Raw genomic sequence first — 15,348 nt, 5'->3', positions numbered from 1 at the left:
GTGGTATGGTTTGGAGAGGGGAGGAGAGTGTTATGGAGAGGGGAGGAGAGTGGTATGGAGAGGGGAGGAGAGTGGTATGGAGAGGGGAGGAGAGTGGAATGGAGAGGGGAGCAGAGTGGAATGGAGAGGGGAGGAGAGTGGAATGGAGAGGGGAGGAGAGTGGAATGGAGAGGGGAGGAGAGTGGAATGGAGAGGGGAGGAGAGTGGAATGGAGAGGGGAGGAGAGTGGAATGGAGAGGGGAGGAGAGTGGAATGGAGAGGGGAGGAGAGTGGAATGGAGAGGGGAGGAGAGTGGAATGGAGAGGGGAGGAGAGTGGAATGGAGAGGGGAGGAGAGGGGAGGAGAGTGGTATGGTTTGGAGAGGGGAGGAGAGTGGTATGGTTTGGAGAGGGGAGGAGAGTGGTATGGAGAGGGGAGGTGAGGGGAGGAGAGTGGTATGGAGAGGGGAGGAGAGTGGTATGGGGAGGGGAGGAGAGTGGTATGGAGAGTGGTATGGAGAGTGGTATGGAGAGGGGAGGAGAGTGGTATGGAGAGTGGTATGGAGAGTGGTATGGAGAGGGGAGGAGAGTGGTATGGAGAGTGGTATGGAGAGGGGAGGAGAGTGGTATGGAGAGGGGAGGAGAGTGGTATGGAGAGGGGAGGAGAGTGGTATGGAGAGGGGAGGAGAGTGGAATGGAGAGGGGAGGAGAGTGGAATGGAGAGGGGAGGAGAGTGGAATGGAGAGGGGAGGAGAGTGGAATGGAGAGGGGAGGAGAGTGGAATGGAGAGGGGAGGAGAGTGGAATGGAGAGGGGAGGAGAGTGGAATGGAGAGGGGAGGAGAGTGGAATGGAGAGGGGAGGAGAGTGGAATGGAGAGGGGAGGAGAGTGGAATGGGGAGGAGAGTGGAATGGAGAGGGGAGGAGAGTGGAATGGAGAGGGGAGGAGAGTGGTATGGTATGGAGAGGGGAGGAGAGTGGTATGGTTTGGAGAGGGGAGGAGAGTGGTATGGTTTGGAGAGGGGAGGAGAGTGTTATGGAGAGGGGAGGAGAGTGGAATGGAGAGGGGAGCAGAGTGGAATGGAGAGGGGAGGAGAGTGGAATGGAGAGGGGAGGAGAGTGGAATGGAGAGGGGAGGAGAGTGGAATGGAGAGGGGAGGAGAGTGGAATGGAGAGGGGAGGAGAGTGGAATGGAGAGGGGAGGAGAGTGGAATGGAGAGGGGAGGAGAGTGGAATGGAGAGGGGAGGAGAGTGGAATGGAGAGGGGAGGAGAGTGGAATGGAGAGGGGAGGAGAGTGGAATGGAGAGGGGAGGAGAGTGGAATGGAGAGGGGAGGAGAGTGGAATGGAGAGGGGAGGAGAGGGGAGGAGAGTGGTATGGTTTGGAGAGGGGAGGAGAGTGGTTTGGAGAGGGGAGGAGAGTGGTTTGGAGAGGGGAGGAGAGTGGTATGGAGAGGGGAGGAGAGTGGAATGGAGAGGGGAGGAGAGTGGAATGGAGAGGGGAGGAGAGTGGAATGGAGAGGGGAGGAGAGTGGAATGGAGAGGGGAGGAGAGTGGAATGGAGAGGGGAGGAGAGTGGTATGGAGAGGGGAGGAGAGTGGTATGGAGAGGGGAGGAGAGTGGTATGGAGAGGGGAGGAGAGTGGTATGGAGAGGGGAGGAGAGTGGTATGGAGAGGGGAGGAGAGTGGTATGGGGAGGAGAGTGGTATGGAGAGTGGTATGGAGAGGGGAGGAGAGTGGTATGGAGAGGGGAGGAGAGTGGTGTGGTATGGAGAGGGGAGGAGAGTGGTGTGGTATGGAGAGGGGAGGAGAGTGGTATGGAGAGGGGAGGAGAGTGGTATGGAGAGGGGAGGAGAGTGGTATGGGGAGGAGAGTGGTATGGAGAGTGGTATGGAGAGGGGAGGAGAGTGGTATGGAGAGTGGTGTGGTATGGAGAGGGGAGGAGAGTGGTATGGAGAGGGGAGGAGAGTGGTATGGAGAGGGGAGGAGAGTGGTATGGAGAGGGGAGGAGAGTGGTATGGAGAGGGGAGGAGAGTGGTATGGAGAGGGGAGGAGAGTGGTTATAGTATGGAGAGGGGAGGAGAGTGGTATAGTATGGAGAGGGGAGGAGAGTGGTATGGAGAGGGGAGGGGAGGAGAGGAGAGTGGTATGGAGAGGGGAGGAGAGTAGAGTGGTATAGTATGGAGAGGAGAGGAGAGTGGTATAGTATGGAGAGGGGAGGAGAGTGGTATAGTATGGAGAGGGGAGGAGAGTGGTATAGTATGGAGAGGGGAGGAGAGTGGTATAGTATGGAGAGGGGAGGAGAGTGGTATAGTATGGAGAGGGGAGGAGAGTGGTATAGTATGGAGAGGGGAGGAGAGTGGTATAGTATGGAGAGGGGAGGAGAGTGGTATAGTATGGAGAGGGGAGGAGAGTGGTATAGTATGGAGAGGGGAGGAGAGTGGTATAGTATGTAGAGGGGAGGAGAGTGGTATAGTATGGAGAGGGGAGGAGAGTGGTATAGTATGGAGAGGGGAGGAGAGTGGTATAGTATGGAGAGGGGAGGAGAGTGGTATAGTATGGAGAGGGGAGGAGAGTGGTATGGAGAGGGGAGGACAGTGGTATGGAGAGGGGAGGAGAGTGGTATGGAGAGGGGAGGAGAGTGGTATGGAGAGGGGAGGAGAGGAGAGTGGTATAGTATGGAGAGGGGAGGTGAGTGGTATAGTATGGAGAGGGGAGGAGAGTGGTATAGTATGGAGAGGGGAGGAGAGTGGTATAGTATGGAGAGGGGAGGAGAGTGGTATAGTTTGGAGAGGGGAGGAGAGTGGTATAGTTTGGAGAGGGGAGGAGAGTGGTATAGTTTGGAGAGGGGAGGAGAGTGGTATAGTTTGGAGAGGGGAGGAGAGTGGTATAGTTTGGAGAGGGGAGGAGAGTGGTATAGTTTGGAGAGGGGAGGAGAGTGGTATAGTTTGGAGAGGGGAGGAGAGTGGTATAGTTTGGAGAGGGGAGGAGAGTGGTATAGAATGGGGAGGAGAGTGGTATAGAATGGGGAGGAGAGTGGTATGGAGAGGGGAGGAGAGTGGTATGGAGAGGGGAGGAGAGTGGTATGGAGAGGGGAGGTGAGGGGAGGAGAGTGGTATGGAGAGGGGAGGAGAGTGGTATGGAGAGGTGAGGAGAGTGGTATGGAGAGTTGTATGGAGAGGGGACGAGAGTGGTATGGAGAGTGGTATGGGGAGGAGAGTGGTATGGAGAGGGGAGGAGAGTGGTATGGAGAGGGGAGGAGAGTGGTATGGAGAGGGGAGGAGAGTGGTATGGAGAGGGGAGGAGAGTGGTATGGAGAGGGGAGGAGAGTGGTATGGAGAGGGGAGGAGAGTGGAATGGAGAGGGGAGGAGAGTGGAATGGAGAGGGGAGGAGAGTGGAATGGAGAGGGGAGGAGAGTGGAATGGAGAGGGGAGGAGAGTGGAATGGAGAGGGGAGGAGAGTGGAATGGAGAGTGGTATGGAGAGGGGAGGAGAGTGGTATAGAGAGGGGAGGAGAGTGGTATGGTTTGGAGAGGGGAGGAGAGTGGTATGGTTTGGAGAGGGGAGGAGAGTGTTATGGAGAGGGGAGGAGAGTGTTATGGAGAGGGGAGGAGAGTGGTATGGAGAGGGGAGGAGAGTGGAATGGAGAGGGGAGGAGAGTGGAATGGAGAGGGGAGGAGAGTGGAATGGAGAGGGGAGGAGAGTGGAATGGAGAGGGGAGGAGAGTGGAATGGGGAGGAGAGTGGAATGGAGAGGGGAGGAGAGTGGAATGGAGAGGGGAGGAGAGTGGAATGGAGAGGGGAGGAGAGTGGAATGGAGAGGGGAGGAGAGTGGAATGGAGAGGGGAGGAGAGTGGAATGGAGAGGGGAGGAGAGTGGAATGGAGAGGGGAGGAGAGTGGAATGGAGAGGGGAGGAGAGTGGTATGGAGAGGGGAGGAGAGGGGAGGAGAGTGGTATGGAGAGTGGTATAGTTTGGAGAGGGGAGGAGAGTGGTATGGTTTGTAGAGGGGAGGAGAGTGGTATGGTTTGGAGAGGGGAGGAGAGTGGTATGGAGAGGGGAGGAGAGTGGTATGGAGAGGGGAGGAGAGTGGAATGGAGAGGGGAGGAGAGTGGAATGGAGAGGGGAGGAGAGTGGAATGGAGAGGGGAGGAGAGTGGAATGGAGAGGGGAGGAGAGTGGAATGGAGAGGGGAGGAGAGTGGTATGGAGAGGGGAGGAGAGTGGTATGGAGAGGGGAGGAGAGTGGTATGGAGAGGGGAGGAGAGTGGTATGGAGAGGGGAGGAGAGTGGTGTGGTATGGAGAGGGGAGTAGAGTGGTGTGGTATGGAGAGGGGAGGAGAGTGGTATGGAGAGGGGAGGAGAGTGGTATGGAGAGGGGAGGAGAGTGGTGTGGTATGGAGAGGGGAGTAGAGTGGTGTGGTATGGAGAGGGGAGGAGAGTGGTATGGAGAGGGGAGGAGAGTGGTATGGAGAGGGGAGGAGAGTGGTATGGGGAGGAGAGTGGTATGGAGAGTGGTATGGAGAGGGGAGGAGAGTGGTATGGAGAGTGGTGTGGTATGGAGAGGGGAGGAGAGTGGTATGGAGAGGGGAGGAGAGTGGTATGGAGAGGGGAGGAGAGTGGTATGGAGAGGGGAGGAGAGTGGTATGGAGAGGGGAGGAGAGTGGTTATAGTATGGAGAGGGGAGGAGAGTGGTATAGTATGGAGAGGGGAGGAGAGTGGTATGGAGAGGGGAGGAGAGGAGAGTGGTATGGAGAGGGGAGGAGAGGAGAGTGGTATAGTATGGAGAGGAGAGGAGAGTGGTATAGTATGGAGAGGGGAGGAGATTGGTATAGTATGGAGAGGGGAGGAGAGTGGTATAGTTTGGAGAGGGGAGGAGAGTGGTATAGTTTGGAGAGGGGAGGAGAGTGGTATAGTTTGGAGAGGGGAGGAGAGTGGTATAGTATGGAGAGGGGAGGAGAGTGGTATAGTATGGAGAGGGGAGGAGAGTGGTATAGTATGGAGAGGGGAGGAGAGTGGTATAGTATGGAGAGGGGAGGAGAGTGGTATAGTATGGAGAGGGGAGGAGAGTGGTATAGTATGGAGAGGGGAGGAGAGTGGTATAGTATGGAGAGGGGAGGAGAGTGGTATAGTATGGAGAGGGGAGGAGAGTGGTATAGTATGGAGAGGGGAGGAGAGTGGTATAGTATGGAGAGGGGAGGAGAGTGGTATAGTATGGAGAGGGGAGGAGAGTGGTATAGTATGGAGAGGGGAGGAGAGTGGTATGGAGAGGGGAGGAGAGTGGTATGGAGAGGGGAGGAGAGTGGTATGGAGAGGGGAGGAGAGTGGTATGGAGAGGGGAGGAGAGGAGAGTGGTATAGTATGGAGAGGGGAGGTGAGTGGTATAGTATGGAGAGGGGAGGAGAGTGGTATAGTATGGAGAGGGGAGGAGAGTGGTATAGTATGGAGAGGGGAGGAGAGTGGTATAGTTTGGAGAGGGGAGGAGAGTGGTATAGTTTGGAGAGGGGAGGAGAGTGGTATAGTTTGGAGAGGGGAGGAGAGTGGTATAGTTTGGAGAGGGGAGGAGAGTGGTATAGTTTGGAGAGGGGAGGAGAGTGGTATAGTTTGGAGAGGGGAGGAGAGTGGTATAGTTTGGAGAGGGGAGGAGAGTGGTATAGAATGGGGAGGAGAGTGGTATGGAGAGGGGAGGAGAGTGGTATAGAATGGGGAGGAGAGGAGAGTGGTATGGAGAGTGGTATGGGGAGGAGAGGAGAGTGGTATAGAATGGGGAGGAGAGGAGAGTGGTATGGAGAGGGGAGGAGAGTGGTATAGTATGGAGAGGGGAAGAAAGTGGTTATAGTATGGAGAGGGGAGGAGAGTGGTATAGAATGGGGAGGAGAGGAGAGTGGTATAGAATGGAGAGTGTTATAGTATGGAGAGGGGAGGAGAGTGGTATAGAATGGAGAGGAGAGGAGAGTGGTATGGAGAGTGGTATGGGGAGGAGAGGAGAGTGGTATGGAGTGGGGAGGAGAGTGGTATAGTATGGAGAGGGGAGGAGAGTGGTATAGTATGGAGAGGGGAGGAGAGTGGTATAGAATGGGGAGGAGAGGAGAGTGGTATGGAGAGGGGAGGAGAGTGGTATAGTATGGAGAGGGGAGGAGAGTGGTTATAGTATGGAGAGTGGAAGAAAGTGGTTATAGTATGGAGAGGGGAGGAGAGTGGTATAGAATGGGGAGGAGAGGAGAGTGGTATAGAATGGAGAGTGTTATAGTATGGAGAGGGGAGGAGAGTGGTATAGTATGGAGAGGGGAGGAGAGTGGTATAGTATGGAGAGGAGAGGAGAGTGGTATGGAGAGGGGAGGAGAGTGGTATGGTATGGAGAGGGGAGGAGAGTGGTATGGTATGGAGAGGGGAGGAGAGTGGTATAGAATGGGGAGGAGAGGAGAGTGGTATGGAGAGTGGTATGGAGAGGGGAGGAGAGTGGTACGGTATGGAGAGGGGAGGAGAGTGGTATGGTATGGAAAGGGGAGGAGAGTGGTATAGTATGGAGAGGGGAGGAGAGTGGTATAGTATGGAGAGGGGAGGAGAGTGGTATAGTATGTAGAGGGGAGGAGAGTGGTTATAGTATGGAGATGGGAGGAGAGTGGTATAGTATGGAGAGGGGAGGAGATTGGTATAGTATGGAGAGGGGAGGAGAGTGGTATAGAATGGGGAGGAGAGGAGAGTGGTATGGAGAGGGGAGGAGAGTGGTATAGTATGGAGAGGGGAGGAGAGTGGTATAGAATGGGGAGGAGAGGAGAGTTGTATAGTATTGAGAGGGGAGGAGAGTGGTATAGAATGGGGAGGAGAGGAGAGTGGTATAGAGAGTGGTGTGGAGAGGGGAGGAAAGTGGTATAGTATGGAGAGGGGAGGAGAGTGGTATAGAATGGGGAGGAGAGTGGTATGGGGAGGAGAGTGGTTATAGTATGGAGATGGGAGGAGAGTGGTATAGTATGGAGAGGGGAGGAGAGTGGTATAGTATGGAGAGGGGAGGAGATTGGTATAGTATGGAGAGGGGAGGAGAGTGGTATAGAATGGGGAGGAGAGGAGAGTGGTATAGAATGGGGAGGAGAGTGGTATGGAGAGGGGAGGAGAGTGGTATAGAATGGGGAGGAGAGTGGTATGGAGAGGGGAGGAGAGTGGTATAGTATGGAGAGGGGAGGAGAGTGGTATAGAATGGGGAGGAGAGTGGTATAGAATGGGCAGGAGAGGAGAGTGGTATGGAGAGTGGTATGGAGTGGGGAGGAGAGTGGTATGGTATGGAGAGGGGAGGAGAGTGGTATGGTATGGAGAGGGGAGGAGAGTGGTATAGTATGGAGAGGGGAGGAGAGTGGTATAGTATGGAGAGGGGAGGAGAGTGGTATAGTATGTAGAGGGGAGGAGAGTGGTATAGAATGGGGAGGAGAGGAGAGTGGTATGGAGAGTGGTATGGAGAGAGGAGGAGAGTGGTATGGTATGGAGAGGGGAGGAGAGTGGTATGGTATGGAGAGGGGAGGAGAGTGGTATAGAATGGAGAGGAGAAGAGTGGTATAGTATGGAGAGGGGAGGAGAGTGGTATAGTATGGAGAGGGGAGGAGAGTGGTATAGTATGGAGAGGGGAGGAGAGTGGTATAGAATGGAGAGGAGAGTGGTATAGAATGGAGAGGAGAGTGGTATAGAATGGAGAGGGGAGGAGAGTGGTATAGTATGGAGAGGGGAGGAGAGTGGTATAGTATGGAGAGGGGAGGAGAGTGGTATAGAATGGGGAGGAGAGGAGAGTGGTATAGAATGGGGAGGAGAGGAGAGTGGTATAGAATGGGGAGGAGAGGAGAGTGGTATAGTATGGAGAGGGGAGGAGAGTGGTATGGAATGGGGAGAACGTAGTAGTGAGTGGGGCAGCACGTTACGGGGAGTGGAGCAGAGCGGGACGGAGTAGGGAGTAGTGGTACCAATTGGATGTCTCCATCCGCAACATTTCAAGCTAGCTGTGGCGTGACCTTACAAGACGTTCTTAACTCTGTTCCACTATTACATGATCACATATAAACATGTATGTCTGGGATTCCTCTGGTGACCCACCTACCCTCAGCACTACTCATTCATGTCTCCTCTCTCTCTCTCTTCGACCATGGTACTGTACTTGTACTTCAAATCAAAATAAAATTGTATTTGTCGCATACACATATTTAGCAGGTGTTATCGCAGGTGTAGCAAAATGCACCAACAGTGCAGTCATTTTTAAAAACTTTTTTTCTTTCTCATTATGGGGTGTTGTGTGTGGATTGTTGAGACATTTTTTTAAAATTAATTTTAGAATAATGCTGTAACGCAACAAAATGTGGAAAAAGTCTAGGTCTGAATACTTTCCGAGTGCACTGTATATACAGTACCAATCAAAAGTTTGGACACCTATTTATTTAAGTGTTTTTCTTTATTTTTACTGTTTCTACATTATAGAATACAAAACTGAAATAACACATAGTAACCAAAAAATGGTTAAACAAATCAAAATATATTTTAGATTGAAGAATCTACAAAGTTCGCCCTTTGCCTTGATGACAGTTTTGCATAGGCTTGGCATTCTCTCAACCAGCTTCACCTGGAATGCTTTTCCAACAATCTTGAAGTAGTTCCCACATATGCTAAGCACTTGTTGGCTGCTTTTCCTTCACTCTGCGGTCCAACTCATACAAACCATCTCATTTGGGTTGAGGTCAGGTGATTGGGGAGACCAGGTCATCTGATGCAGCACTCCATCACTCTCCTTCTTGGTCAAATAGCCCTTACACAGCCTGGAGGTGTGTTGGGGTCATTGTCCTGTTGAAAAACAATTGATAGTTCCTCTGAGTGCAAACCAGATGGGATGGAGTATCGCTGCAGAATGCTGTGGTAACCATGCTGGTTAAGTGTGCCTTGAATTCTAAATAAATCACAGCAAAGCACCATCACGCCACCCCCTCCATGCTTCACGGTGGGAACTACACATACGGAGATCATCCATTCAGCTACTCTGCTTCTCACAAAGACATGGCGGTTGGAACCAAACATCTCAAATTTGGACTCATCAGACCATCAGACAGATTTCCACCAGTCTAATGTCCATTGCTCGTGTTTCTTGGCCCAAGCATGTCTCTTCTTATTATTGGTGTCCTTTAGTAGTGGTTTCTTTGCAGCAATTCAACCATGAAGGCCTGATTTCATTCTCCTCTGAACAGTTGTTGAGATGTGTCTGTTACTTGAACTCTGAAGTATTTATTTGGGCTGCAATTTCTGAGGCTGGTAACTCTAATGAAGTTATCCTCTGCAGGAGAGGTAACTCTGGGTCTTCATTTCCTGTGGCAGTTGTTATGAGAGCGAGTTTCATCCTTGAGCTTGATGGTTTTTGTGACTGCACTTGAAGAAACGTTCTTTTACATTTTCCAGATTGACTGACCTTCATGTCTTAAAGTGATGATGGAATGTTGTTTCTCTTTTGCTTATTTGAGCTGTTCTTGCCATAATATGAACTTGGTCTTTTACCAAATAGGTCTATCTCTGTATACCACCCTTACCTTGCCATACCACCCCTACCTTGTCACAACACAACTGAATGCATTAAGAAGGAGAGAAATTCCACAAATATACACTTAAAAGCACACCTGTTTATTGAAATGCATTCCAGGTGACTACCTCATGAAGCTAGTTGAGAGAATGCCAAGAGTAAGCAGAGCTGTCATCAAGGCAAAGGGTGGCTACTTGGAAGTATCTAAAATATATTTTGATTTAACACTTTTTTGGTTACTAAATGATTCCATATGTGTAATTTCATAGTTTTGATGTCTAAACTATTATTTTACAATGTAGAAAATAGTAAAAAATAAAAACCCTTGAATGAGTAGGTGTGTCCAAACTTTTGACTGGTACTGCATATCAGTTACATACAGTACATGTCTCTCTATCTTCTATCCTATTGATTCTTGATCTGTAGTGTTCTGATTGTGGAAGAACTGTCTTCCAATGTGTTGTGATCAATAAATGTGTTTGTGTGTGATAGTTCTGTCTCAGGTTTTGGCCCTGCATGAAGTTTACTTTTTTTTTTATAGATAGTTTAAATGTTGTCTTTGTGCATGTTGTAGGATACTTCTAATTGTGATGTTTTTATTAAATCACGTATGGTTCAATGACAATAACCCTAACCATCTGCATGTAACTCTGCTGTAACCCAGCTCCATTAACCTGACCTTAACCATAACCCAACCCCTAACCTTTACCACCACTTACTGTTCCAGGCTGCTCCTCCCTCTGACAGTCTCGGCCAACGACCTCGGCACCCTGTTCCTAACGTTCCCTCCACGCTGGACAAGCAGACTAACTGGTCCAGAGTTCTCCCACTGCCCACACCTCAGGAGAGGATGAAGAGCGACTCACAAGTCATCACATCCTGCGTTATCCCAATTAACGTCACTGGTAAATACCATGCAGCTTCTTAACCCTTTGAATGCATCCAACATGGCACTCTATTGCTTATACACTACTTTTGACCATGGCCCACTTGACCAGTGTGTTTTCAGAGGTCTCCTCTGTCGCTGTACCACAGCAGCCCTCATTATTCTAACTGTCCGTCCCCACCTGTCCCTTATACTCGGGTGAAAGATGTTATTTATTTATTTATTTATTCCACCTTTGTTGGGTGGGGTGCTGAGCTGAGCTGTTGGCCGGGGTTTGGGTAGCCAGGAGGAAGGCATGGCCGTAGAGAAATGCTTATTGAAATTCTTATCAGTGGTGATGGTGTTTCCTAGCCTCAGTGCAGTGGACAGCTGGGAGGAGGTGCTCTTATTCTCCATGGACTTTACTGTCCCAAAACCTTTTAGAGTTAGAGCTACAGGATGCACATTTGTTTGAAAAAGCTAGCCTTTGCTTTCCTAACTGTCTGAGTATATTGGTTCCTGGCTTCCCTGAAAAGTTGCATGTTGCGAGGGCTATTCGATGCTAATGCAGAATGCCACAGGATGTTTTTGTGCTGGTCAAGGGCAGTCGGGTCTGGAGTGAACCAAGGTCTATATCTGTTCTTAGTTCTACATTTTTTGAATGGGGCATGCTTATTTAAGATGGTGAGGAAATTACTTTTTAAGAACGACCAGGCATCCTCGACTGACGGGAGGAGGTCAATATCCTTCCAGGATACCCAGGCCAGGTCGATTAGAAAGGCCTGCTTGCAGAAGTGTTTTAGGGAGCATTTGATAGTGATGAGGGGTGGTCGTTTGATTGCGGACCCATAGCGGATGAAAACAGCGGAGGTGTATTTGGAGGGCAAGTTGGGCAGGATAATATCTAAGAGTGTGCCCATGTTTACAGATTTGGGGTTGTACCTGTTGGGTTCCTTGATCATTTGTGTGAGATTGAGGGCATCTAGCTTAGATTGTAGGACTGCTGGGGTGTTAAGCATATCCCAGTGTAGGTCACCTAACAGAACAAACTCTGAAGATAGATGGGGGGCAATCAATTCAAATAACAGGCAGCAACAGTGAGGGACTTATTTCTGGAGAGATTCATTTTTAAAATTAGAAGCTCGAACTGTTTGGGCATAGACCTGGAAAGTATGACAGAACTCTGCAGGTGATCTCTGGAGTAGATTGCAACTCTTTCCCCTTTGGCAGTTATATCTTGACAGAAAATGTTGTAGTTGGGTATGGAAATCTCAGAATTTAGTGGACTTCCTAAGCCAGGATTCAGACACGGCAAGGACATCAGGGTTGGTGGAGTGTGCTAAAGCAGTGAGTAAAACAAAGGGAGGAGGCTTCTGATGTTAACATGCATGAAACCAAGGCTTTTTCGGTTACAGAAGTCAACAAATGAGAGTGCGTGGGGACACGCAGGTTAACCTCCACATCACCCGAGGAACAGAGGAGGAGTAGGATGAGGGTATGGCTGAAAGCTATCAGAACTGGTCATCTAGTGCGTTGGGGACAGAATAAAAGGAGCAGAATTCTGGGTGTGGTAGAATAGATTCAGGGCATAATGTACAGACGGGTATGGTAGGGTGCGGGTACAGTGGAGGTAAACCCAGGCACCGAGTGATGAGATTGCATCTCTGGACGGGCTACTTATGCTGGGTGAGGTCACTGCATGTGTGGGAGGTGGGACAAAGGAAGTATCTGAGGCATGTTGAGTGGGACTAGGGGCTCCGCAGTAAAATAAAACTATCCTAAACAACAGTGTACAAGGCATATTGGCATTTAAAAGAGACAGAAAGTGAGGCATAAAGCAATCACAGGTGTTGAGAGCTAGCTAAGACAACAACTGGTAAGATGGCGATGAATGGGCAGAGAGGGTCGGTTAACTACACACAGGGCCTGAGTTAGAGGCAGGGGCCAACAGATTAAAAAAATTGAGTACTGTGATTAGTGAACAGTCTAGCAGGCATCAGCTATGTAGCCAAGTGATTATAGGGTCCAGTGGACAGCAATAGATGGAACAGGGAAGCAGCTAGGTAGTCGTTACTATGCTAGCACGCAGGACACACAGTGTTTGAAGTTAGCAGTCCGGGGTAAGTAAAAGTGTCTGCGCCGACGTCCGTCAAAGGCCGGTTGAGGGCACAGCGGATGGAGTTACGTCGTCGGACCAGTCGTGGTGGTATGGCGGGGCGCCGTGTCAACAATGAGTCCAGGCCAGATGGCGAAAGAGGTGTTGTAGTAATTTCGTTTGCTAGCCGGGAGATGCACTTGGCTCGCGGCTAACTGGTGCTCGCTTCGGGGCAGGGGAGTTAGCCACTATAGCCACTCGGTAGCAGTTAGCTAGCAGCGATGATCCGATGCAAAGCTTACGGCAAGGATCCGGTGGAGTAGTGGATTCTAGCCGTGTTTGGGTGGAGTCCGGGAGGCATTGGCTGAGTTGCAGAGTGATCACAGAGTAGGCCAAGAGGTGGGCCTGGCTCAGGGCTAGCTTCGGTGCTGGGTCACTTAGTGGGAGCTGTGATGATCAGGAGTAATGGTCCAGGGTTTACGGCAGGAATCTGGCATTGTAGTGGAGAAAACAGTCCGATACTGGCAGGCTGGTATTATCCAGGCTAAAAAAACATCTGGTGTTTGTGCATTGCTAGCAGTGGCTAACAATGACTAACAATGACTAAATAGCTAATTAGCTGGTTAGCTTCTGATGGAGATTCTGGCTATAAGGTCTAAAAAATAGCAGATCCGTGTCACATTGTGTGAGGCGGGTTACCGGAAGGTATATTTAATTTAAAAATGGAAAAGAGATTGAAAATAAATTGCCGGGGGACGCCGTACCAGACGGTAATGCCTTATTTATATAAGGCATTTATTGTATATATACATACACACACACACACACACACACACACACACACACACACACACACACACACACACACACACAAAAATACTAAATACAAAAAGTAAACGAGAGGACGACAAACCACGTCTGCTCTGCTACGCCATCTTGGAAATAAGGCATTACCGTCTGGTACGGCGTCCCCCGGCAAAATAAATAGTGGGGGTACGCCGTACCAGTAAAACATGAGCCTATCACGATAATTAAAACAAAATGTAAAGAAATCTGTAGGCTATGTACACCGCTTTTTATTTATACCGCATGTCAGAGTCATGAATATGTAGCACATGGCAGGGCCTCCTGGCTGTCTGTTTAAGTTATGGTTAAAAGCTGGTCTGTTTGTGCCAGTGAGGGGAAGATACTGCTTCATGAATGCAAATTAGTCCCATTAGAATAGTTAAAAGGCCTGTTGAGATGTATTTACTGTGAGTTGCATAGAGTCTCAAAGATCTGGAGCCAACAGGGGCTGAGTCAGAAACTGAACATTGTGAGAAAAGAGCTGTAATAATGTGGAGCTGAAAGAAGTCTCTAGTCACATGATAGTAATGAAGTAGAGCGAGAAACACCACAACTAGAGACACGGAGGGAGACACAGAGACACGGAGAGAGACCCGGAGGTAGACTGGGAGACACGGAGAGAGACCCGGAGGTAGACTGGGAGACACGGAGAGAGACACGGAGGTAGACTGGGAGACACGGGGGGGGGGGGGGGGGGGGGGGGAGAGACACAGAGAGACCAAGATACGCAGAGAGCGGCAGCATAGTCAGTTAGGATCACAGATAGGATCACTAGGTACTGCATTCTATTCCAGAACTACTGCATTCTGTTCTGGAATTCTCTACATCAGTTTGTGTCCTCAGTTTGTAAACCTGCATGATACTGTAAAATGTGGATGGCAGCTTTGCTATAGATGGCAGTAACGTGAATCTTTTTTCAGGGTGACCTAAATATTGTCTAGCTTTCATCAAGCTGCCCACTCACGAAAAAGCTTCAAACTGTGACCACTACCTGCAACCTGGTTCAGGTTATCAGTCAACCTACCAGGGTAGTTAAAAAACAGCACAGGAATTAAATCATCAACATGTATTGATCACATCTTTACTAATGCTGCAGAACTCTGCTCTAAAGCAGTATCCAGATCCATCAGATGTAGTGATCACAATATAGTAGCCATAACCAGGAAAACCACAGTTCCAAAGGCTGGAACTAATATAGTGTATAAGAGGTCAGGCTGGAACTAATATAGTGTATAAGAGGTCAGGCTGGAACTAATATAGTGTATAAGAGGACAGGCTGGAACTAATATAGTGTATAAGAGGTCAGGCTGGAACTAATATAGTGTATAAGAGGTCAGGCTGGAACTAATATAGTGTATAAGAGGTCAGGCTGGAACTAATATAGTGTATAAGAGGTCAGGCTGGAACTAATATAGTGTATAAGAGGTCAGGCTGGAACTAATATAGTGTATAAGAGGTCAGGCTGGAACTAATATAGTGTATAAGAGGTCAGGCTGGAACTAATATAGTGTATAAGAGGTCAGGCTGGAACTAATATAGTGTATAAGAGGTCAGGCTGGAACTAATATAGTGTATAAGAGGTCAGGCTGGAACTAATATAGTGTATAAGAGGTCAGGCTGGAACTAATATAGTGTATAAGAGGTCAGGCTGGAACTAATATAGTGTATAAGAGGTCAGGCTGGAACTAATATAGTGTATAAGAGGTCAGGCTGGAACTAATATAGTGTATAAGAGGTCAGGCTGGAACTAATATAGTGTATAAGAGGTCAGGCTGGAACTAATATAGTGTATAAGAGGTCAGGCTGGAACTAATATAGTGTATAAGAGGTCAGGCTGGAACTAATATAGTGTATAAGAGGTCAGGCTGGAACTAATATAGTGTATAAGAGGTCAGGCTGGAACTAATATAGTGTATAAGAGGTCAGGCTGGAACTAATATAGTGTATAAGAGGTCAGGCTGGAACTAATATAGTGTATAAGAGGTCAGGCTGGAACTAATATAGTGTATAAGAGGTCAGGCTGGAACTAATAT

At 49.5% G+C, this 15,348-nt stretch overlaps 1 protein-coding gene across 5 annotated transcripts in view; it reads left to right on the top strand.

Moving 5' to 3' along the window:
- The window catches only part of LOC110523811 (Nance-Horan syndrome protein), a 164,779-nt gene that overhangs the window by 41,277 nt on the left and 108,154 nt on the right, over positions 1-15,348 (top strand). For all 5 annotated transcript variants that reach the window (XM_036976852.1, XM_036976771.1, XM_036976810.1 and 2 more), the window contains one exon: positions 10,237-10,414. In XM_036976852.1, the coding sequence (XP_036832747.1) occupies positions 10,237-10,414 (178 nt within the window). The remainder of the gene's footprint in view (positions 1-10,236; positions 10,415-15,348) is intronic.

The sequence above is a fragment of the Oncorhynchus mykiss genome, chromosome 1 (assembly GCF_013265735.2).
Source record: "Oncorhynchus mykiss isolate Arlee chromosome 1, USDA_OmykA_1.1, whole genome shotgun sequence".
NCBI classification, from domain to species: Eukaryota; Metazoa; Chordata; class Actinopteri; order Salmoniformes; family Salmonidae; genus Oncorhynchus; species Oncorhynchus mykiss.
The sequence above is the reverse complement of the archived record's forward strand: the minus strand, read 5'-3'. Positions and strand labels throughout refer to the sequence as shown.